Raw genomic sequence first — 24509 nt, forward strand, 5'->3', positions numbered from 1 at the left:
AGGCTGTTCTTTTCACCTTTCAAAAAAGCATCCTCTCCCATTACAAGGTCCCTTCCTTCCCGTTGCTATACCCACTTTGACTGTGGCCCTGCAGGGAGGGGTTGCAACAGAGGGAACTAAAGGCCTGGAGTCCAATCCTGCTCCTCTCAGAGAGGTGCTGGCCCTTTGGCAGCGGTGAAATGAAGATCTTCTGTGCAACAGGGTTCGGGCGACAATCCTAAAGTGCAGGGTAACCTGGCAGAGACCACTGCACTACCTTACAGAGTCAATGGGAGAGACTGGGCAGCACCTGGGGAAGCGGTGGAGGAACTCCAAAAAAAATTAAATATTTCTGGTGGTATTTGGGATTAAAGTCTGAGGCACTGGAAATGCATATATTACATAGAAAATTTTAACTAAGTATCTTCACAAGATGGGTACAAAGAAGTAGCTAACATCCATCCTGAACAGTTGCCACCACCATTTCTGTGACGGGGGAGAGGTGATGGACGGCATTTGTAGGACAGACTCACAGAACGCACAGTCCTCCCTGAGTGCTTTGTTAGCAGAATGAGCGATGCACTTTTTTTTTTTATGTTAAACCTAAAAGCTACGTGTTCTATTTATACACAAAATCTTTCGCAAAGCTGAGGACTGAGATTTGAAAGCCAAGAAGTTTACTTTTAGCCCATTGGTTGAAGTCTTCAAGAAGAAAACTGTGAATCTGCAGGGAATAGTGTAGTTGCTGTGGACACAGCCCTGACACACGCTTTGTGTGTCTGTGAAAAATATCAGAGGATATGCCCAGGCCCCTCCTGTTTCCCCCACGTTGTCCCCGCGGCCCATCTTTTTTAGAGCCTTGCAAGAACCGCATCCAGGACAACAGTGTCACCTGCTGGTAAGCGAAATGACTGCTCCTGAGCGCTCTTCTCATTCCCACTGCACATCGCCAGTTGATCTCCCGTGTTCTGTGAGAATACCACTTCTCGCCCTCACATTAATAACGTGCCAATGCGCTGAAGCGGTGCCAGTAACAGATACAGCGGTGACAGCACTTCTTTAAATTTCTGTGTTATTTAAACACTAGAGATTTTCCGAGGTTTGCTTAATGAACAATAGCTTTGATGTTAGTTATATTATTTTAATACCGTATTAAAATTGAGGCTAATACTCAGACACATTTTGTTCTGCATCTACTGTTGGTTATCACCTGCTCACCTTGAAACCTCCACGTAAAAAGTCTGTGGATCTCGCGCTTCTGTACACGTCTAACACGCATATATTTCATACAGGTGGCCAAATGAGTGATCACGCAGAAGAAAACTGCAAGAAAAGCATTTCTGCCCAGGTAACATCTGCAGAAGGAAATTTCTCTCCTAACAACTGCTCAATAACACAAAAACAATTGGTATGACTTCTCCAGTACCATTTTGTTATCAACACACTTACCATTGCCTTAAATTTCTTCCACAGTTACAGAAATAAAAGGCTGGAGTCAATAGGGAAATATCAGTAATAACAACAGTGAAATGAGTGAAATTTGCAGTGCAGTGATTTAGAGGGCCAAAAGCACTTCTGAGCTCAAATGAAAAAGTAAGTAGGGAAATAGGAGAGTACTCTTAGAGGGAGGATTACCCCTATAGCTTATTATTTGTTTCCAAGTTGAAATTGCATAAGTTATGATCGTGGCAAATGGTGATGCTGAAGCATACTTTCTGCACAGAAAATCTACCCCGGACTCAAAAGCAGAACTGTCTGAATGATGTAGGCGCATGAAATTGCCCTACAGGTTTTCAGGAGGATGCAACTGAAGAGGCACAGCATTAACCACCCTGTAAATAAGTGCACTCAATTGCATGGATATTTCTAAATCACTGTATCAGCAGGTTGGACTGAATCACAGAACTGTCACTGCTTCCCCCATGAGAAGCAATGAAGGCACTCACTTGTTCGTGAAAAAACACCGTGGACTCTGAAAGCAACGGCACCCTCCAGTGAAGCTGAGGGGTTGCAGTTAGATCCATTTACCTAAGAGGTGAAGAGATAAATTTGCACATACATCTGTGCCTTTGCATAATGAAGGAGTATGTTCAATGTCCACGATCACTGTCCAAAGATAAATTGTTTGACAGAATGACCCTGTTTGTTTGCACTGACTTTAGACATGACTGTCAGCATACACAGGCTATGGGGAATAGCAATACACAGAGCTGATGTTTTAACCTGCAAAACTACTCAGCAGTTTTAGCTAATTGCAAACATGAATTCCATAAAATGGGCAAGAAAATGCTCCCTCCTATTTCTCAAAAACTGCTCAGTTTAGCTTATTTATTTTTGTCTGTGCTATTTTTATACTTCTCACTTGTGCAAATGCTTCCTTCCTGCAGTAGTTGCTCCACCAGACACTTCTCTTGCCCACAGATTGTTTGGACAAAGGTAGATCCTAGGCATCTGAGGGAACGGTGAAGATAAGGGCGAACCCAGTTGAGATGCTTATAATCACAGTACTTGTTTTTACATTATGGATAAAGTTGAAGAAAAAAATGCATGGTTCTGCCTTCCACAAGACAACTTTCAAACTCCATGCCACTGTACAAGAGTCATGTCTTCAGAGTCATGGTTGTTCCCTCTCCTGTCATGATGCACAATCGGTCAAAGAAATACTCAATTAACAGTTAGACAAGCAAACATGTTAAACAATGTGATCTTAATTTAGGTCGTACCCATGTTGTTTTAAGTTACCAAGAATATTAATTTTAATGTCATTTGAAAGCCAGTGAGGACACTTGGCAGCCAATAAATATTTGTTCCAATTGTACTAATTGGAAACTTTCTATTGTTTATTTATAGCAACAACTTGAGAAACAATTAAAATCCTTAGTCTTTCAAAATCCAGGACCTCAGGTAGCTGAGTTCAATCCTGAAGCTAGAGAACAGAAGAAGAAAGCGTGCATGTTACAGATGAAAGAAGATATTTTTAATAAGCCCAAGTAAGATTTACTAATTTATTACATATTTTACTTTAAAAATGGCTGGTATGCTATTTACTGAATATTAATGAAATTAATAAAAGCATTAATATTTTGCAGATAAATTTCTTACTACATATGAAAGCTGTGATGGGAAAACAAACTTTTTCTGTGTGACTGAAGAGAATTTTGATTTACTTCTTCGGCACACTTTCGTTTTTAACAACAGTGGCTGTTGCAATTAGGATATCATGCTGGTCTTTCATTATGCTGTGAGGTTGTTAAAGAGGAAATATTTGTTCCTGGACAGAAGTTTTCCACATTTGGTTTAGTTTTCAAACACGTTGAAGCATCCTCTGAGAATCACTTTTTCTTCTCTTTTGCAGAATTACAAAGAAGTATGACAAACACGGCAGGCTGCTTTGTAATAACGTCGATTTGTGTGATTGCCTGGAAAAGAACTGCCTGGGTTGCTTCTATCCTTGCCCCAAATGCAATTCAAACAAGTGTGGACCGGAATGTCGCTGCAATAGGAAATGGGTTTATGATACAATTGAGACTGAAGCTGGCAATGTGATAAGCACGTTGCCATTTTCTGTCCCTGACTGATTTTCTTCTGACAGCAAAGTTCTTCAACCTTCACATTTTATTAAAGGAGATCTTGGCTTTATGAATTGTCTCTAGTGAAGTGCCTGGCAGTGGTGCTTGTGCTTCTTTATCGCTGCCTACCTAGCAGACTTTAACCTTCCCCATTAAGTACGTATTTCATTCTTCCTCATCCTTGCAAGCTTTACTGCGGCATCTAGTCAGTCCTCTCTAAATCCTGACTTTCTAAAACTGAAGGGGTCTGGACTGCTGTGGGAAGACAATTTTCTTACCCTGGGAAGCTGAACCACGTTACTTGTAAGGAGTTTATTTTCTTGCTGATTTCTCTGCTTCATTTACTCAGATGTGTGACACAGCTCTTTCTTTTGTGAATGCTTATACAAGTGTTTTTTCCTTCTGATGCATTCATGTCTTGTACAGGTGAGGCAGGAGTCATTTGAGATAACGCTGTTCTTTGAAACTAGGTCACCACTTTCCTCTGTATATAAAGCAGAGGAGAGTGGAAACGACTCTGCAATTCTTTCTTGCTGCCCAGGCTACAAGACTGAAACCAATACATTTGTTCAGTCAGCAATTTTTTTTTTTTTTTTTTTAACAGCATATGGCACACTCAAACTGGATCGGTCATTAATTATATAGCTACAGGTAAACAGAATGGACATTTTTGCCTCTGGACAGAAAAGTCTCTTCAGTTTCAGGTGTTTCCTTTCCATGCAAGACATCACCGATTTCAAATATCATAACTTACACCCAGTCTTATTATGAGGTAGGGGTTCTCATTCATAGAATCATAGAATTGTTAGAGTCAGTAGGGACCTTAAAGATTATCTAGTTCCAGCCCCACTACCATGGGCAGGGACACCTCCCACTAGACCAGGCTGCTCAAAGCCCCATCCAGCCTGGCCTTGAACACTTCCAGGGATGGGGCATCCACAGCTTCTCTGGGCAACTTGGGCCAGTGTCTCACCACCCTCACAGTAAAGAATTTCTTCCTGGTTTCCAATCTAAATCTACCCTCTTTCTGTTTAAAACCATTATCCCTCGTCCCACCACTACACTCCCTGATAAAGAGTCCCTCCCCATCCCTCCTGTAGGCACCCTTTAGGTACCGGAAAGCCATTATAATGTTTCCCCAGAGCCTCCCCTTCTCCAGGCTGAACAAACCCAACTCTCTCAGCCTGTCCTCGTACCATAGGTGCTCCAGCTCTCTCATCATCTTCATGGTCCTCCTCTGGACCCATTTGAACAGGTCTATGTCCTTCCTGTGCTGAGGGCTCCAGAGCTGGATGCGGTACTCCAGGTGGGGGTCTCACCAGAGTGGAATAGAGGGGCAGAATCACCTCCCTTGATCTGCTGGCCACACTTCTTCTGATGTAGCCCAAGATGCGGTTGGCTTTCTGGGCTGCAAGTGCCCATTGCCAGCTCACGCTGAGCTTCTCATCCACCAACACCCCAAGTCCTTCTCCTCGGGGCTGCTTTCAATCTATTCTCAACCCAGCCTGTACTTGTGCTTGGGATTGCCATGACCCAGGTGCAGGACCTTGCACTTGGCCTAGTTGAACTTCATGAGGTTTGCACATCATGATGGACACTCACACCCTTTTGAGGTCCCCCGGATCTTGAAGGGGGGAAAAGGCTGCAGATTGCCGCAGGCAATCTCCAGGAGCAAGCTGCTAGTGGTGGAATTATTCCCTGGGCTCAGTGCTTGTTGTTTTTGATGAGACTCTCCTGATTTTGAATGTGGCACCACTTCTCTCCCCTACAAGAGGCCATTCTCTGTGGACAGAGACCTCCTGCTCCACAGCAGAGATATCTCCCAGTAGAAGAAACTTCCTGGAACAGATGTCAAGAATGCTTGAACACAGCAATCTCCTTCTGACTTGATATCTCTGAAAGATTTGTTGCTCCTCTCAACTAATGACACCCCAATACTTAAGCTTGTAGCACAAAACCAGCCAGTACCAAAAAAACTTCATAGAAATATTTGCTATGGTGGTTAAAACACGCTCTGGCAGTTGGATCTGGTGCTGTTCTCTCATATACCTCACTAGTCCCAAAGTATCCTTTGGCTTGTGCCAGGAGTCCAAACAGCCCACATTATCTCTGAGCTGTATTTCTTAAGGTAAGTGGAAATCCTGCCAACATTGTCAGGGATTGGTTTCTTGTTCCAGGTGCGCCACAGACTCATTCTGGACTTGACTGAATAAGCAGCTCTTCAAGAAGATAAAGCTGATTTACATGGACAGGAAGATGGCAGCCTTTCTTTGAAATAACCTCAAGCTCTGAAATAGACAGGTTTGAATTAGCTTCACTTCCACTTAAAGGCAAAACCCCATATAGTTTCTCAAGTGGATTCATGTGGTAAGGCTACATGTTAATTTTTTCAAGTAACATGATTAAAACCAGATTCATGTAAATCTTCAGAATCCTATTGAATTCATTGGTGTTACTTTGTGGTTTTTAACATGGACCGTACCTCTGTCACAATCATTGCTAAATGCAAAGTCTAAGTCCATCACAAACACAGTTAGTGCAATCTTGAAAATACACCACAAAACCTGAAGAAACAGAAGTGAGAGCCAAGATAGGGATAATGAAATGAGAGGATGTTGGAGAGGCAGTTCTGCTGTGGTTTGGGAATGACTCTTCATCATTGCAATGATCCTGCTAACTTTTCCCCCAATTCTGAATGAGCAGCTGACAGTGCACAACTATAATCCCTATCAGGGCAGTCATACATGGGAAGGAGGAGAGGGGAATAAGAAAGGAAAAGACCAGTGTCGTACATACGTTTATACTGATTATGAAAGTTAGTGGTTGGTTCATGTATATAAAAATAACTAATAGAATGCCCATATCTGATAGTTTTTGTTAGCCACTTACCCAATGCCACACTGCATGACATCGTGGTTTTAAATAAAATCTCTTACCAGAAAAGGCAGAGAATTTTTCTTAGTCTCTTATGAAATTGGCCACTCTCCAGATGACTCTAGATCATCTTTTTACCTTATAAGATGTAAGTCTCAACAGAATATGTTTTTTCCCTATGGAATGTTTGCTTTAGAAAGCTAATTTTTAAAATAAGGGGAAGCAGATCAATTAACTGTTCCATTAAGGTCTGTTGGTCCTTCTCTCTCTCCCTTGCCCTGGATTATGCAGGTTAAACAGTTAAACAGGTTGTGACACTGCCAGTTTACTTTGCCTGTCTTTTCCTTGTCCACATGGCTGCTTTGCTCATGGCTACCAGTGATCCCACTGTCTCTTAAGGGAAGATGAAAGCACGGGTACCTATATTAAAGCTAGCCTAGCTAAGATACCATCTCATTCTCTTGCCTAAAAATTGATTCAGTTTGTTTAATTTGAATTAAGTCCGTTTTACACCGTATTTCCCTTGGAATTAATTTCGTTTTACACTGTATTTCCCTTGCTTACAATCCATATCTACCTGGAAGGAGATATTCACCCTCTGCTTTCTTAGATGTTATTACTACAAGGAAGTAAATCTCACAGAAATGGGTAATGTGCTCCCGTATGATTTTTGTGTAGGTAAAGATGATTCTTTCCCTACTAACCACCCACGTGTTTGGGCACAGTCTTATGGGGATCCTCTCGATTCCAAGGACTCCACTGTCCATCTTGTGCCATTGACAAACTGGAAAACTCAGAAAAGAAAGTAGGAGCTATGCACAGCCTCTTGTTGTTTGCCTCCATTGCGCTCCCTTGAACTTAAAGCCAGAAAGCTAGCCACTGGAGACACTCGTTATTTAACAATTTGTCTGTACTTCTTGATATGAGAAGTTGTCACAGATCTGAAGAAAAAAAACCCCAACAGCTGTCCTTGCATATTGTATTGGATACTTAGAGCTGCTCCGAAAACAACGGCCAATTTAAAGGAAATATTAATAAAATTATTATCGTGTGGCTCACCATGAAAATGAAGGCCATTAAATATTGACTTTCAAGATGCAAAGGTGTGCTAAACACAAAGGACACATGATGCTTTATCAGATGAGTTAAGAGATGGGAGTTTCGAGTAAGGCAGCAGACCAAAGCTGTATGGGGGCACAAGGCTAACAGAGCAGTCGGCTGTAGCAAGGCCACCACTCCTGTGGTACCGTGAAAATGATGAATGACAGTCAGTCCTGGGAGAAGTCAGATCTGCAGTTCCAGAAAGTCTACGTATTTCAGTCACAATCTGAGACCACTAAACTTCCTCCTGGTTTAAAATGAACTTGTGCATATGGTGAGGTGCCATTCAATCCCATCGCATCATTTAGAGAAAAGTAAGTCCATACTGCTATTGAACTTAGACTACTATGTGCCAGCATTTGTCAAGGTGAGGACTGCACAGTTAATATTTGCGAGCCTTTGTGATTCCTAAAAACAATAGAAAGTCATTTGAAAAAAGAATACACTTTGGACTCTTTTCCAGACAATTTTCACGATCCTTTTAACACCTCCTATAAGAGCACAACTGAACTTTCTCTATATACACCCACATCAGAGTAGAATACAGATTTGATTCACTTCAGTGGGAAAACCAGAAGAGCTTGACTAAAAAAATACAGACTGATATCTTCTAGATAAATATTTAAATTTGCTTTAGATAAATATTTGCACCAAAAGCATTACAGTTGCTGCAGCTCTATTGAGTTATTGTTCATGATCTAAAAATATTTTAAAACTAATTACGCATGTTTCAATGGACTATTTAATTTGATGCCTTTCTGTTTGGAAAACAGATACATCAAGTCTGAGCTAACTGCAACTTCAGACATTACTTAGAACACGATACTTGCATTTCTTTAACACAAATTTGTAATCTTGGCATGAACCATAGAAAGATTACCTGTTGTCCCTACCATCTGCAGTGGGCAATGCACCTTTTCTCCATTGGCCTGGCCCTGCAAAGTACTGACCTCCTTCCACCTCCACTCAGGTGCAAATGTATGAATGCTGCTCCCTTGCCGGATCACATCTGTTTGTGTTATAATGGAATAAATTAAGGCTTATGGTCCACAGCTGAATGTCCTGTACACTCACAGATGCCTTCGATTACAGGAGTAGGCTATGCCGGTCTGATCTCCATTGTGAAGCACTGCGTCACCCAAATAATCTGACTCCCTACACATGACTAGACATAACAGTAAATGTTCACATATAAGCACAAAAATAGCGAACAATAAACCAGCATACAGAACCAATAAACTAAGAGTCCCCTGCCCTTACACTTTCTGAACAGAATCCAAGTAGCCTTGGTGATTTTAATGAGATTACTTATACAGTGGAACGCAACAAATGACACAGAAAGAATGGCAGATTGTTTTGTAATGACAACAGTCACAGACACCAACAGATAGATGTAATTTAACTGAAATGCTTAGAACATGCTTTACAAAAAAGAATTATTTTTTAACAAGATTTCAAAAGTTGAGCTATTTAACACTAGGTAAGAGGCACAATACAATCCCTGCTACACAAATTTAGTTTGGTAACTTCAATTGCTTAAGTCACTTGCAAGTTGCAAGTGAAAGCTGATGTGAAACATTACTGGTTTATTCTCATGGAGTTGTAGGACAGTTATTTAGTCAATAAATACTGTCAGGGATATTGTACAATCAGGTCTTGAAGGAGTTCAACCTGGTTCTTTGTGTGTACCTTCAGAAGTAACGACAAATAACAGAGATGAAGATGGCAGAAAAAAAAAGGCTTAAGTGTAGACAGAATGCAAGTGGAAGTAAGAGGCTACAGAATAAAAAATGGATCAAAAGGAGCCAAAAAAAAAAAAAGGAAACAAAAGAAAACAGGTCCTGGTAGGATCCTAAGAACCTGTAGTCCTCAATGCCAGATCAGCTTTACTCGCTTTCTATACATTTACTACCCATTTTTCATGACAGTATTTGTTTCTCTGTGCTTTAAAACCTCTAATGAAAGAGATTCTTCAACTTTCTCATGCAATTTATTACAGTGTTTAACTAACCTTGCATAGAAAGTATTCCATAATTCCTAACTTTACATCCTTTTCATGGTCTATATAATCAGTTTCACCTGACAACCACAGAAGTATTTTAAAAAGCAGAGCTTAAATGAATTCTAACTGAAGGGCTGGGTGATGAGAGAAGTCTGTAAAACAAACCATAACCAAATCACATGTTCTGTGAAAGAACAGAACGTATAGTTCCATTTCTGGAAATGCAAAGTAGGGGAGACTGATGTTTTCAAGACTGTTACAAGGCAGTAAGTTTCCTAACTTTCATTAGCAGCTAAATGCTCCCAAGTCCCAGTCACTGATGCCTAAGATTTTGTCATAGGATGGGAGCAGGTCAATCCAAAAACCCAGACAACATCCATTTCCATGTCTAAGTGGAATATTTTGAGTCAAAATATGGATAACAACTTGACTCAAAATATGTCTTAACTAGATGGGTAGTTAAGACAACTGATAAAATACATTAAGTTGTGTAATATCATTAGTTCAGTGAAAAAGCTGTTATTCCCATCGGAAAAATGGATCATGGAGGCAAATACAAAACAAAAATAAATGAACGGATGTATGAGAAGTCACAATTTTTTATAATTCCTTTTTAGGAACAGAAAAGATATTAGGAAAAAAATATTTAATTTTGCACTTGACAGAACCTTGTCAGGCTAGCCTCATTATTTCCCTTCAAGTGCTCTCTTTCTTGTCTTTCTTGCATTGATCACAGAATAATACAGAGTGGAAGAAACCTCCAGAGGTCTCATGTCAAAACTCCTGTGTGAAGCAGGTCCAGCTGGAGCAGGTTGCTCAGGATCCTGTCCAGTTGAGTTTTTAGGGTTCATTTTCACCATTTTGACTGTTCATTTTGAATACTCATTTCATGCAGCAAAGCATGAAAGAAAACACTTTAAAATAGGTCCATATGATTACAAAACCAGAGAACTGGCAGCAAACCTGAGTGGTGCATCCAATACCTATACCAGCTGGAACTTTTAAAAATATGTAAGCAATTGTCTAGACTTCCAGTCGCCCTTGCTCATTTTGACTGAACAAACTTTATAAAATTCTGCTCTCGGGGGAGATTTCCTAGAACAAGAAGTTATATTATTTTTGCATGGAGGGAAACACTCATTCTTCTTTTCCAGCTAAATAAATTTCTTCCAAGAATATTGTCTTTTCATGTTTTATAAAGTACAGAAAAACAGATGAAACAGTTGAATGCAATTATATTTCACCTCATAACAATAGATTCAAAAAATGTATCTGCCTTTCATAACAGCAACTGTGGGTCCAACGTCTGGTAAGAGTATAGCACAAATGTTGTTAAAATCTCAGCCAGGAATCCTCTGCTTTCAAATTCCTGTTGGAGTACAGCCAGGTTTGTCACTCTTTTTTCCTGAAGTTGGTTGTTAAGGCCAAGTCTACTTAAATAGACACTATCTTTTCAAATGGCCTGGCTGAAATCCAGGCCCTATTGAAGTTAATGAATAAATTCCCCTCACTTCAACAGAGGTGAGATTTCAGCATATATGTTTATAAAACATTTCTTTACAGTACCTCAAAATTTTCCAGCTTTTTCCCAGCTGCCTCTTGAGCCTACCATAATTTATTACCATACATCTAACCCTTCGGGCCGTATCATATAAGCCTTTACAGGCACATTCAGAAGTCCTTCGCAGATTTTTAATATATTTAGTTGGCTTCCCAGGAAAACAAGGTTTACACAGTCATGCTGCCTGTTCCTCTGTTTGCTTGTCCCGTTGTCTTTTAGCCCATTTTTCACTTTCAGCCAAACCCGGGAGGGGAGTTTCACCAATGCACGTCTCCACAGTACGGTTCAAACATGAGCAACCACGATACATGATGGAGGGGGAAGCACAGCCCCCGGCACCTTGTACCACTAGGCACCAACGGTGCATAAAGAACAACATTAAAAGTTTATCACGAAGTTTCAGCTGGGACATGGTTGAGGCATCCAAGAACGTACCTGACCTTGAGTAGGATGTGAAACCACGGAATGTGCCTTCCATGTTCTCTTGCAGTTGCTGGCTAAGGCGTAAGACAGCAAAAAAATATGTAACTTCTGGACAAAAGTCGAGCCAAGAGTGTATCCCAAGCCAACAATGGGTAACTACAATGCAAAAAAATACATCGCTTTGTGAATGAGCATGGCTAGTCAAGCAACCTCCCCAAGAGTCTCAAACATAAGCGTATATATATATGTATAATTAGGAGTGGTGAATGAACCATTATTGACCAACCAGCTGTTATTTTACCGTTATAAACACTGGGCGGTTTGAAACATAAGGTGCGCTGGCTGCTATTAGATACCTGGCACCTGATTCTGCTGAATTAAATAAAACCAAACACCTCGACTCGCTCCGTCGACTGGCTCTCGCACACCGGGTGAACAACCCTCGTTTAGGGACAACGCCAGGCCGTCTGTAAAACGCTTAAACCCGAGGATTTCAACTACGACCTCCCCGAAGGCTGTGGAGCGATGCAAATGCCTGATGGAACCGCCACCATTTCTCCTCTCCCCGCTACCCCCAGCCCCGACGGCCGCCGCCGGCCCGGCCCGCCCTGCCCTCAGCCGGGGCGGAGCGGCGGCGCTTGGCCCCGCCACGCTGCCGTCGGCGGGCGGGGCCGCAGCGGCAGTCATGGCGGCGCCCGTCGTCCCGGAGAGTGACAGGTACCGGCTGCTCCCGCCGCGGCGGGTCGGGCTCAGGGGCAGGGGCAGGGGCAGGGGCAGGGGCAGGGGCAGGGGCAGGGGCAGGGGCAGGGGCAGGGCCTGGGCCTGGGCCTGGGCCTGGGCCTCGGCCTGGGCCTCGGCCTCGGCCTCGGCCTCGCCGCGGTGGCGGGGGGGCGGCGAGGCCTGTCTCCTCCTGATCGCTCCCCCCCCTCCCTTGCGCGCAGCATCCGCAGGGCCGTGTCGCTGCTGAACACCGTGGACGCGGGCCGGTTCCCGCGGCTCCTTTCCCGCATTCTCCAGAAGCTGCACCTGAAGGTTGGTGGTGCGGGGCGAGGGGGGCCCACCGAGGCCCGGGCGGGTGCTTTGGCGGGGCAGCGTCCGGCGGTGGCGGTGCACCGGGGCACGGCCACCTACCGGCCCCGCGCCCTGCCTGGCGTGGCCTGGCCTGCGGCGGGACGGGACGGGAGCAGGGCCTGGACGGGAGCAGCCCTGACCCTCCGCTGCCCGGGTGCCACCGGGTCATCTTTTTGGGACGGATGTGACACATTTTGCTAAGGGACAGTTACTTCCAGTTGTTTTTTTAAAAAGTATTTTTGATGTCAGCTTTGCTCATCACTAATTGTTCAGGCTATTTCAGGTGAATGACCTAAAAGCCGGCAGAAGGTGGACGGCGTGAGAAGCAGCGATGCTTGCTGTGACCTGCCTCCATCCCTCCAGGGGCCGATGTCTCTGAGGATGCTCCAAGGAGACGCGAGTTCCTTGGCTTTTTGCACAAACTCCACTTTTGCCCTCGCAAGCGAAACGCTAAATGCGTATTATTTTTTCCCCCTGTATTTCTATATGTCCATCAACCAAAGCCATCTGTGGAATTGAAGTTAAAGTCCATAACTTCTAGTGAATATTTCTGTCGTCTTAACAGAAGGTGGTTTTTTTTTTTTAATTGCAGAATAAGTAAAAAAAATAAAGAAACAAAATCAGTAACCAGTTTCATCATACAGTGCCAAAAAATTAAATGGAGACTAAATCTAATGTTGGCACTAAATATTGCAAGGGGTAAACTGTCAGATAAGTGCTAAAACAGAAATTATTTTGTTGAGTTTCTTTTTCTTTCAGTGTCAGATTATGTTTATTCCCTTGTTTTGTGTTTAGAAAAAATATGAAAAGAAATACAGAATTTGTTTTCTATACACATAAATACAAACTAAACATTAACATATTACAGGTTAGGAGCAGCACACATAGAAAATAGAAATGTACTAAATGTCTTAATTCTGAGCCTATAATGATTGTTTTGATTATTTAATTCAATTGCTGATTATTTTTTTCCTACCAAAATTACTAGTTTGGATGCTGCAGTTATTGCAGAGGGTTTTTCATGGATATTGACTCATTGGTAACTGGAAAGTGTCACCAACCTTTTTTTGAGGTTTTTGTTTGTTTGTTTTTGTTTGTTTTTTTTTTTTTTTTTTTTTTTTTTTTACTACTCAATAGCAGTTTAGTAGCTTTTCACAGTTTTAATCAGCGTTTACCTGAGCTGGAGTGGTCTTTTTAATTTAGCCCACTGAATCAATCTCATTAATCCATCAGTTGGCCTTTCCAAAGCACCTGACTCTAGAGCACGTTAACTTGCTGGAAACTTTAAATAAACTTACTTGCCTCAACAAAGCAGATACTTGGAGCTCTGCATTTCCTTCTAAAACCTAATTATCCAAATAATGTTTCTATTTTGATATTCTTATTACACAAAACCTCCAATGATCGCAATGTTTGTAATTGCCTTATTTTGTTTATTCTGATGGATGAATTCCTTTTTTGTGTTGTCTTGCAGTTTTGGATTACTAAGTGGTCTAAATGTGGTGGTTTTATGTCTGCAGCATAGATTTGCCAGTAATTACGTTTTAAAAGAAGGCAATATCTGCATTTAAATTACTATTTAATTTGCTGTAGTATAATAAATAGAACTGCTGTATTTTAAAAGTACAGCACGTTCTCAGTAGTCTTCAATAATACAGTAGGCTGTAGATCAAAACCTGAGTTTCAGAGTAAGCACAGATTAGGCCTTTATTTCCTTTGTAACATCGTGGATGGTTTTCAGAAGAGTATCCAGAGTGGAGGAAGCATACGTAACTAACTCTACTTCAGTTTTGCTTTCTGTTTTCTTTATGGTTGGAATGAAGTAATGCACTTCGTAATTATCTTGTTTTTATTTATAAAAGGTTGTTGGAGATGATCTGATACTTGAAAGAAAAATGTTTCTTTAGTGTCTCTCAGGTGCAAAGAGAAGGCATTTTCTTGTGATGTATTTCAAACAATCCTGGTAACTTCTCATGTGATACTGTTGCTTTTAATTTTGATTTTCAGTGACAGAAATTGCATTGTATTTTTCTGTTGTAAAAGAGCTTTACTTTGTTTTTTCTATTTAGAAACAGCTGGACAGCCACTATGTTTATAAAAATTATGAGAAAGTTTTTGTTTTGACAAGTATGCTCTTGGCTGCTGAATGGAATGTCAGGACTAACTGTTTTTGTGCTTCAGGCTGAAAGTAGCTTCAGTGAAGAGGAGGAAGAAAAACTTCAAATAGCTTTTTCGTTGGAAAAGCAGGATCTTCATCTAGTTCTCGAAACTATATCATTCATTTTGGAACAGGTACCTTGGTTTTTATCACTACGAATTGATAATTTTTTTAATCCTATTGTAGATTTCAAAGTTATAAAAGTCAAGTTACAGAGGAATTAGTGAAGACATCTGTCTGTAGTATACTGTGTATGTTCTGGGGGCATGATTTTACTGCTTTTGTTTGCATGCCTTCCTGATTTGGATTGGACTCATTGCATTTGTGAAGTGAGTTTCCAGCTAATGCAAATATAGGTGGTGGAAGCAAGCTCTGCATGACTCTAAGAGAAGTGTTAATAATTACGAGATACAGTGTTTCTTCTTATTCATTGTAAGCGAGCCAGCCATGCATTTTTTAATTGCTGTAAGGAAAATACTAGATAGCATTATTGGGCATTGCTTAAGTTACATGAAGTGTCAGTTATGGAAAACTTTCATGCACAGAGGTCTGTACTTAGGTGAACAGGCACATCTGATGTAGCTCTTGTCTGAACTAAGAGGTGTCTGCATGGTGTAGAGCGAAATACCTTGTAAAGAGAGAAGGCTTTCTGGTTCTAAAGAGAGAAGGTTTTCTGATTCTACAGTCTGCCACTACTCAGGCTGCAAAGCCGATGTAATACCTGGTAAATATGGTGACTTTCTTAGAAATTGTCACAGCTGCAATGTTACCCATCCATTTCATGCAAGTATACCAAGTGTAGTCTGTGCAGAGGGCATGCATACTGATGGTCTGTTGTGGGATTTGAATCTTGTCCGTTCTTACACATGTCAATGTGTGACTGTTTGCCCTTGTTAACACATTCCACAGCACTAGAAAGAAGTCAAGCAAACAATCCTCCCCATGGCTCCTATCCACCGAAAAATCAAAATGAAACCTGAGGTCACATCCAGACTGGAATTTTGCATTTTCATCTCAGCCAAACAGCAAACTTACCTGTTTTATTGCCTGGTCTTAATTTCATCAGACTGCTTCGCTTCATAGAATCATAGAATAGTTAGAGTCAGCAGGGACCTTAAAGATTATCTAGTTCCAACCCCCTGCCATGGGCAGGGATGCCTCCCACTAGACCAGGCTGCTCAAAGCCTCATCCAGCCTGGCCTTGAACACTTCCAGGGATAGGGCATCCAACACTTCTCTGGGCATTTATATGATAGTTATTGAAGATGAACAGAAAAAGCAGTTCAGTCTCCTCTAGGACTTACTACTTTTGCTTTTTAAAAAGAAAAGAAAGGGAAGGATACTAATATCCGCCCAAAGAAGTCTTGTAGATGGAGTATGTGTTGTATGAGGACTCTTGTATTCCCAGTGATAGCTACACTTCTTGGAGTAGCTTCTTGTTCTGTCAGAGCACATAACTTTTTTAGTAGCACTTTGGTCTATGGACACATTATAGATAATAAGACTGCTGCATGGTCTTTGCATGTGTTGTTTCTTTTTCCCTTTTTTTTTTTTTTCCTCCCTGCCTTAGTGCTGATGGAATCCTGTGTTAAAGTGGAGACCAACATACTATATAGAGTGTTTACCACAAAAATTGCTGACAATAGGGAGGTAGTATCTAACTTACTACTGTCTCGTAGTTCAGGCTTGCTTGAACAGTATGAATTTGGATAAGTTGTCCTTTCTTTATGGTCACAGTTGACTTCAAAACCCATTTTTTTTCACTGAGATAGCTGCTTTGGTATTATGTACAATAGAAACATACACATATACATAGGCATTTTTTTATAGTTTGTCTATCTTGAGAAGACATTTGTAATACTGCATTTTTAGATAACAATTGAGATAGAAAAGTGTAACTATCTTCTCAGTCAGAGGGTTAAGATGAACAGGATGCTTGCAGTCCCACAGTGGAGTTGCAAGTAAAAATCTTGTGTGGTCGTCTGTGGTAGAATATAGCTGGCACAACTGGTAGAACAGTACTCAACAACAGCGATTATTTTTCATTTTAACAGGCAGTCTATCATAATTTGAAGCCTGCTTCTTTGCAACAGCAGCTGGAAAGCATTCACCTGGATCAAGAAAAAGCTGAAGCATTTGCCAGTGCATGGGCAGCTGCAGGTCAAGATACAATTGAAAAGTTCAGGCAGAGGGTTTTGACACCTCAGAAGGTAATGTGGGTTGGTTTTTTTTTTTTTTTCTAAGAGAGAATACAGCTGTGTAGGTATGTTTTAAAGTAAGGAATTTAAACTAAGATACAAAGATTGTGACAAGCCAAGGTATAGGAAAATAAAAAGGGTAATTATTAGGGAGTAGATCAATGTGATGGGGGCAGTGGAGTTCCATTGTCTTAAAGAGATGTTACGTGTTAGCTGAGCTGCTGTAACTGTTCAACCTTGACTGTATGTGCACTGTTAGCAATGTAAAGTAATGCAACCTACATACCATTTGGAGATGTCTGTGAACATGCTTTACAATAGGTCAAAGGTAAAATGTGCTCATAAACACTTGTAGTGGTTCAACTCATGGGTTTAGCTCATCAGCCTGTTGATTCTCTGTACGTGAAGTGTATCTGAGCTCCTGGCATCTTTAATTTTGTTGGCTGGTTGGATGGTGCATTTTGTGAGATAATTACTACAATTTGGAGATAGTTTTCTGTGATGGCATGATAATCTTACTTCATATGTGCCTGCTACCCATTAAAACTTTGTTACGTGCTGTAGAAGTCTCATTGTATCTTTAGGCATAGATGTCTACATCTATAAGAAGGTATAGTAACACCATAGTGTCATTGAATCATTGAGGTTGTAAATAGAGCCTTAAGATCATTGAGTCCAACCATCAACCTAACGCTGCCAAGTCCACCACTAAACTGTGTCCCTCAGCACCATGTCTACACGTCTGTTAAATGTCTCCAGGGATGGTGACTTAAGCAATTCCCTGGGCACCCTGTTCCAGTGCTTGACAATCCTTTTGTTGAAGAATTTTTTCCTAATGTCCAATCTACTCCTCCTCTGGTGCAACTTGAGGCTATTTCCTCTCATCCTTCTGTTGAGTCGTAATAAGCCTTCAACTGCAGAAGATGTATATAGAACACATCAGTGTCAGCCAGGATCAAATGGTTCAAAAGACTTGTGGAACAGTGACTCAATTATTCTTGATTTATTTTTATCACTGCTATATATCATGTTGAGATGGGATTCAGTTCATTACTTTACAATTTGGTTAGTAAAATATACATAGGAAATAAATTTTATATATAAGGTAGACATGATACATTGACAGAAATAGAACAACATAATTTATACCAGCAGGTTTACATGTAAATAAACCTAGAATTTTATTTAGGCGTAAAGCACACATTTTGAGAACGCAAGATATGTCTGTGGAACAGACTAAAGATATTCAGAATTGTATCACCGGTGATTTTTCCAAAGTATTTAAACTTGATCCTTTGTAAAACTGGGGAATTTTTGACACATGACTTGAAGAATTTTTATGTGCAAAATTACAGTAACTCACGAACCTTACCAAGTAAATGACTGATAATGTAAGTATACATAAAAAAAAACCAAAACAAAACCAAAAAAAACCCCAAACCACACCTGAGTTGAGCAAGATCTTTTGAGCGTCTATCTTTTCGAGATAATATTTACCAATGCCAAGCATACAAGTCCCAAAGTGTAAATGGTCTGCGATACAGTTAGTGTATATGCAAGTATGACTGTCCATTGAAGAAGGTGAGTAATCTGAAAACCAAGTGAAATCACAAAAGGTTATAAGGCTAACTTTTCAGAATAGAGCATACGTGTGCAGGATGGAAGGCAATTCTGAAGATAGCCTACAAAGCAGCTGTTTGAGAATTTTTTTTAGACAGACTGTGCACTAATACATATTTTACTGCTGGGTCTGCAGCATATAAGAAACTAATAAAAACACATTTATTTGGAATTTGTACCATGCACACCTGTGGTCCTTCTGTGACCTGGTTTGAGTATGATATTGGTTTGTGTTTTGTCTGCAGTTTTGTGACCCCTGCTACATGCAATGCTTCTGGTGTATGTTACAGTTTTGGAGATTCTTTGTGACCTCAGCACCATCTCATATAATGGAATGGCATTTTTCTAGTATATTAGATCCTATATAAAGCAGTTTTAAACTGTCATTTATAATTAAGCTTGCAGAAAAGCAACTGCAAAAATATCAGAGTGCAATTTACTTGTTTTTTAGCATGAAAGCAGGTTTAAATACAGATATGAGCTTTTACGTATGCTTAAATCATTATTTTCACTTCCCTCTTTTTTTTCTTTTCCTAGCCCAGATGACAGATTGAGTATCAGTTTGAGTGTGAGTTTAGATCTTAAGGTGTAATTTGAGTTTGAACTTGAATTTACGTTCTCAGTTTGTTTTGAATACCTCTGAAGTCTTAATCCTGTAGATTTTAGTTAAGTGAAAAAATCAAAGTTCACAAGAACTTTTCCTTAACCCTAAGATTAAGTTCACAAACCAAATTGCTGAATAAAGTATTTATTCTGCTAACAAGGCACACAGAGACCAAGTATTTTAAAAATTGCATAGGATCATGGAAGAACTTGCCATCTCCTTATAATCTTACAAATCTCCTTGTAACGTCTTATCAGTGCAGTGGATGACTGCATGATCCTTCCATTGTTTCCTTCTATATTCTATACGTAATACATATCAGCACGTATTCGCTGCATTATCTCTCTGTACCTTGAAAAATAGCAGGCAAAATACTTTCTTTCTAGTGGTACGTTGTTGTAGTAGCCAACTTGCTGTAAATGTTCATCAACATCACTTGAATTAAAGTTTAAAAAAAAAAGTTAGAATTCTGAAAAATAGTTAAATCATAGTAGCTTTTTAGATTAGATCTACTATTCAGATATTTAGATTGATTTAAAAGTTTTATTAACCTTATTTGTTTTTTAAAAAAAAGTATTAAATTCTTAATACTGTCTGCCACATGTATACACAGGTATAACACGTAAAACAATTGATCCTATAAATGTGCCCTCTGTATAGGTACTTCTTTATATGGCCGTGTGAGAGTTCCTGATTTGCATTGTGCGCTTCTCTCCCAGAAGCAATATTAGGTACAGAAAAAGCATTTGACATTTCTGTTGTTGTAATTTCAAGCAACAGAATCACAGAATGGTTGGGGTTGGAAGGAACCTCTGAAGGTCATCTGGTTCAACCCCTCTGCCCAAGCAGGGCCACCTACAGCCAGTTGCCCAGGACTATGTCCAGACTGCATTTGAACATCTCTGAAGATGAAGACTCCACCATATCCCTGGGGAACCTGTGCCAGTGCTCGATCACTGTCAAAGTGCAAAAGTGTTTTCCTGTGTTCAGGCAGAGCCTCCTGTGTTTCAGTTTGTGCCCATTACCTCTTGCCCTGTCACTGAGCACCAATGAAAAGAGCCTTGTTCAGTCTTCTTTACACCCTCCCTTCTGGTATTTATATACATTGATAAGCCTTTTTTTCTCCAGGCTGAAAAGTCCCATCTCTTTCAGTCCTTCCTGATCTGTGAGGTGCTTCAGTTCCTTCCTCATCTTTTTGGCCCTTTGCTGGACTCTCTCCACTATGTCCATGTCTCTCTTGTACTGGGGAGCCCAGCACTCCAGGTGCGGCCTCACCATGGTTGGGTAGAGGGGAAGGATCACCTCTCTCAGCTTGCTGGCAATATTCCTCCTAATGCAGCTCAGGATACCATTAGCCTTCTTTGCTGCAAGAACACATTGCTGGCTCATGTTCAATTGGGTGTCCACCAGGACTTCCAGGTCCTTTTTCACAAAGCTGCCTTCCAGCTGGACAATGCCCAGCATCTGCTGTTGCTTGGGATTGTTGCTCCCCCGGTGCAGGACTTTTTCACTTCCCCTCGTTGAACTTCCTGAGGTTCCTGTCTGCCCATATCTCCAGCCTGTCCAGGTCCCTCTGGGTGGCAGCATGACCCCCTGGTGTATCAGCCACTCCTGCGAGTTTTTTGTCACTTGCAAACTTGCTGAGGGTACATTCTGCCCCATCATGCAAATCATTAATGAAGATGTTGAACAGGACTGGAGGCAGTACTGACCCCTGGTGTACACTGCTAGTTACTGGCCTCCAACTAGACTTCGTTGCTCCAATAGTCACCTTCTGGCCCTGGCTGTTCAGACAGCTTTCAACTCACCTTTCTGTCTGTATCATCAGCTTATATCAACAGCTTGTCTACGAGGATCTGATGTTTCACAGTCTCAAGGACCTCCCTGAAGTCAAGGGGAGGTCTTTGCACTATGGTGGTCTATCCACTGCTCTTACCTTGTCTACAAAGCCAATTATTTCACTGTAGAAATTAATTAAGTTGGTCAAGTGTGACTTACTTCCCTCTTGTGAATCCATGCTGGCTATACCAAGTCACCTCGTTCTTCACACGCCTCGAAATGTTTTCCAGGATTAGTTGTTCCATCATCTTCCCAGGGACTAGGGTTAGGCTGACCAGCCTTTAGTTCCCTGGGTCCTCCTTCCTACCATTTTTGAAGACAGGAGTGACCTTTGCTTTCCTCAGAAATCTTGAGGATTGGTGTTTGATGGGCGGTTTTGGATTTTTTTTGGTTGGTTTTTTTTTCCTTTTTTTTCTTAAGACTCTGATTTATTCATGTTCTGTGTATGGCTGAAGTTGGATTCATAATGATGCTTTTTTTGGTCAAGTATACCTTGTAGTTTTGTTAGTGATTCAGATTCCAGGAATACAGGAGTTACTGTACTGGATCAGAAGGTCTCTTGCATCCTCAAGGTGATTGTTTATCACTTGTGAAATATCCTGGAGGTTTCAGTCTGTGTACTTGCCTGATTTCTGTTTTTCTACCACTTGAGGGAAAAGTGATATGTGTTCATGTTTTTTTAAAAACAGTATATCCATTATCTTTAGATTTTATTGTATATCCCCTTTTTTGTTATGAGAAAAACTAAGAGCGTGGTCTTTATTGTTTGTATTTTAAAATACATAGTGATTTCTCACTCATTCCATGGAAGTTTCCTGCTTGTCCATGAAGATTGTATGATTCTATGTTATCTCTGTCTGACATATTTCTGCTGTATTTTGGAAGAAACTAATGTGAATAGAGTGTGATATGGGCTTGCCTGGAATACTAATACTTTACTTGGTGGCTTTGTAATTAAGGTCTCCCTCAGGGGTTTGGACTGGGACCAACACTACTTAATGTCTTCATCAATAACACAGTGGGATTGAGTGCACCCTCAGGAAGTTTGTGGATGACACCAAGCTGAGTGGTGCAGTTGACATGCTTGAGGGAAGGGATGCCATCCAGAGGGACCTGGACAGGGTGGAGGAGTGGGCCCACGTGGACCTCGTGAGGTTCAGCAAGGCAAAGGGCAAGGTCCTGCACCTGGGTCTGAGCAAGACAGAGTTTGCAAAGCAACTAAGGAAGATCTAATTGGAATTTTATCTTGAGTTTAAAGTGTTTTAGTAAAATCCAAATGGCAAAATAATTCTGAGTCTCTCCTGGCATCTGATACTTAGAAGTTTTCTATTTTGGAAGTATTGAAATGCTGTCACTAAGTCTTCTTTCTGTAGTACACACTAGAAAGACCAGGCAGTAATCGTTCATTTCTGTTTTAAGTAAACAAAAAAAGATAAACAGGTTTTTGTGGTTTTTTTTTTTTATTTAGAGGTATGATTTGCACATTAGGCAAACACTGAAACCTTTGGGCAAATTGAAGGAAGAACCGAAGACTGATTAATTTATAGCCAAAGCTAGTGGGTAGCTGACTGTCCAGGATTATTCTTTCATAATATTACTAATTAATTTGGCTTATCACTGTTTTTGAGAGACTAGGCCACTGCATCTTTTACCTTGCAGCAGTGCTTATATTTGGACTCCAGACCACTAGTTATTACAGGAAGTAATGTCATACAGATATTTTGCTTGTATTAACATGTTATTTCTCTTAAACCAGATTTGCTTCTTGCCTGCAAACTGCAACTTGGTATGAAAACTAGTCTTCTGGATTATGGGTCTGTCAGTTCTATGCAATAGATGCAGGTGGTAGTGCACGGGCTGATAGCTTCATTAGGTTGACAAGCCAAATTGAGTTTGTTAGAGCAACAGAACAAGTATTTCCCAGAATGCTGATTCGGTGAAGTTTTTTGTGGCATGTTGAACACTACTTCAAATTGTTAGGGAAAAATTGTTCTTTTTTGAACGTAGATCTTAGAAATTTTTTTGGTGCAGACTGCTTAGTTGACAGGATGTTATTGTCTTGAGAAAGGAATAATAACTGTAGAGTTAAACTGAAGCTGTACTGTTTAGTGCTATTTATTTTCTCACTTCATCTTTTCATTTTTCTTTATTGAGCTATAGGCAGTCTTCAGCTGCACAGGGTTATTAATTACATATATTGTCCTGTTGCATTAATTGATTCTTGGAATCTTTACTCCCATGGCAGTCCCTTTATTATATTACTTCTGCTGCATAATACAATCCTAGTCAATTACACTGATGGTATTTGTATCAGTTTTTTCTTTGAATGTGTTCTTAATTTGGCTTCTAGAATGACAGGTCAATGATAACAATCTGATCCAGTTTTTAAATCCGCTTGGTAATGTATCAGTTTAGAAATCAGGACACATTGATCAGATTAAAATGTATTCTTTTCCTCTCTGTGAAGAAGAGCTAGCTTTTTAGTAGGCTTCACTCTGAATTCTCATGGCAATTTTCTATCTATTCTGTTGCATTTTTCCTTCTGTCCCTCCCCCTCCTCCTATATTATGTTCTCTGTATGTTTTTTGGTACTCAGCGTAAATCTATCTGTTTTACAGGCAGGTCAAGCTAAATGCCTCATAAGCTTCTTTAAGATTCTCATGGTATCTTTAAGACAGATAAAACAAAAAAGATAAGAATCTCATGTTGCCAAGCAGGAGAAGTTTTTTATAGCCTTAAGACAGCATTACTTAATATAATGATGCGTGGGAATGAAACTAGTGAAATTACGTACCTAAAATTCTTGGCGGAGCTGTCAATTCTGTATCTTGACTGGCTGTTTGAAGCCATATGGGAAAAACTCTGAAAGTATTTTTCTCAGAAATTGGTCTTCTTGCTAAGGGGTGTATATGTAACACGAATATGCTAAATTCCCTCTGCTAAACGCTGGCAAATCTACAAAAATACTCTGAAACACATGCATCCTATGGTCATTATGACAAAAAATGAAGAGAACTGGCGTGCTCTGTGTGTGTGTCATGGGGGAAAATTCTTTCTGATATCAGAAGAAATGCAAAATAAGGAGGAATACAGCTCAAACAGAAAGAATCTTTTAGTTTCTTGATAGTGTCTGATCCACTAGTCATTCTTACAGTGACAAACAGAGGTCACAAAGACTGTGTTGTCCCTTCGGGCATTGTCAGAATGAATTATGAACCAACTTGCATTATATGATGCCATCACAGACAGCGGTAAAAAGAATGTAAATGATGAAAGAGGTAGTAAAGAAACAGTTTTATAATTCCTGAGATTATTTTAATAGCCAGCTACAGCTACAGCATATCGGAGTGTGTTTAATCTTCCACTGGCCCAGCTTTGTTAGTAGGTATTTTAATTGTTTACAATTTTTAGGTACTACTTCTTGAGGTTTTTTTAATGAGTTTCTCCCTATCCTGCTTACCCTCTTCTGTCTTCTACCAAGAGTGTGTACGCGATAAAGGTTGAAAGAAG

The 24509-nt window shown here is 40.5% G+C and overlaps 2 protein-coding genes across 2 annotated transcripts in view; both read left to right on the forward strand.

Moving 5' to 3' along the window:
* Positions 1 to 1279: 1279 nt before the first annotated feature.
* On the forward strand, positions 1280 to 3662 carry ARL14EPL (ADP ribosylation factor like GTPase 14 effector protein like). The gene is made up of 3 exons (XM_063321313.1): positions 1280 to 1387; positions 2830 to 2969; positions 3335 to 3662. The coding sequence occupies exons 1-3, from the start codon at positions 1280 to 1282 to the stop codon at positions 3555 to 3557; spliced, it is 471 nt and encodes a 156-aa protein (XP_063177383.1). The 3' UTR covers positions 3558 to 3662.
* Positions 3663 to 12123: 8461 nt separating this feature from the next.
* Positions 12124 to 24509, forward strand: part of COMMD10 (COMM domain containing 10) — a 116673-nt gene continuing 104287 nt past the window's right edge. Inside the window, exons 1-4 of the mRNA XM_063320420.1 lie at positions 12124 to 12226; positions 12451 to 12541; positions 14762 to 14872; positions 16793 to 16948. Of these exons, the coding sequence (XP_063176490.1) occupies positions 12195 to 12226; positions 12451 to 12541; positions 14762 to 14872; positions 16793 to 16948 (390 nt within the window). The 5' untranslated portion in view covers positions 12124 to 12194. The remainder of the gene's footprint in view (positions 12227 to 12450; positions 12542 to 14761; positions 14873 to 16792; positions 16949 to 24509) is intronic.

This window comes from Chroicocephalus ridibundus, chromosome Z (assembly GCF_963924245.1).
Source record: "Chroicocephalus ridibundus chromosome Z, bChrRid1.1, whole genome shotgun sequence".
In the NCBI taxonomy this organism is placed as follows: domain Eukaryota; kingdom Metazoa; phylum Chordata; class Aves; order Charadriiformes; family Laridae; genus Chroicocephalus; species Chroicocephalus ridibundus.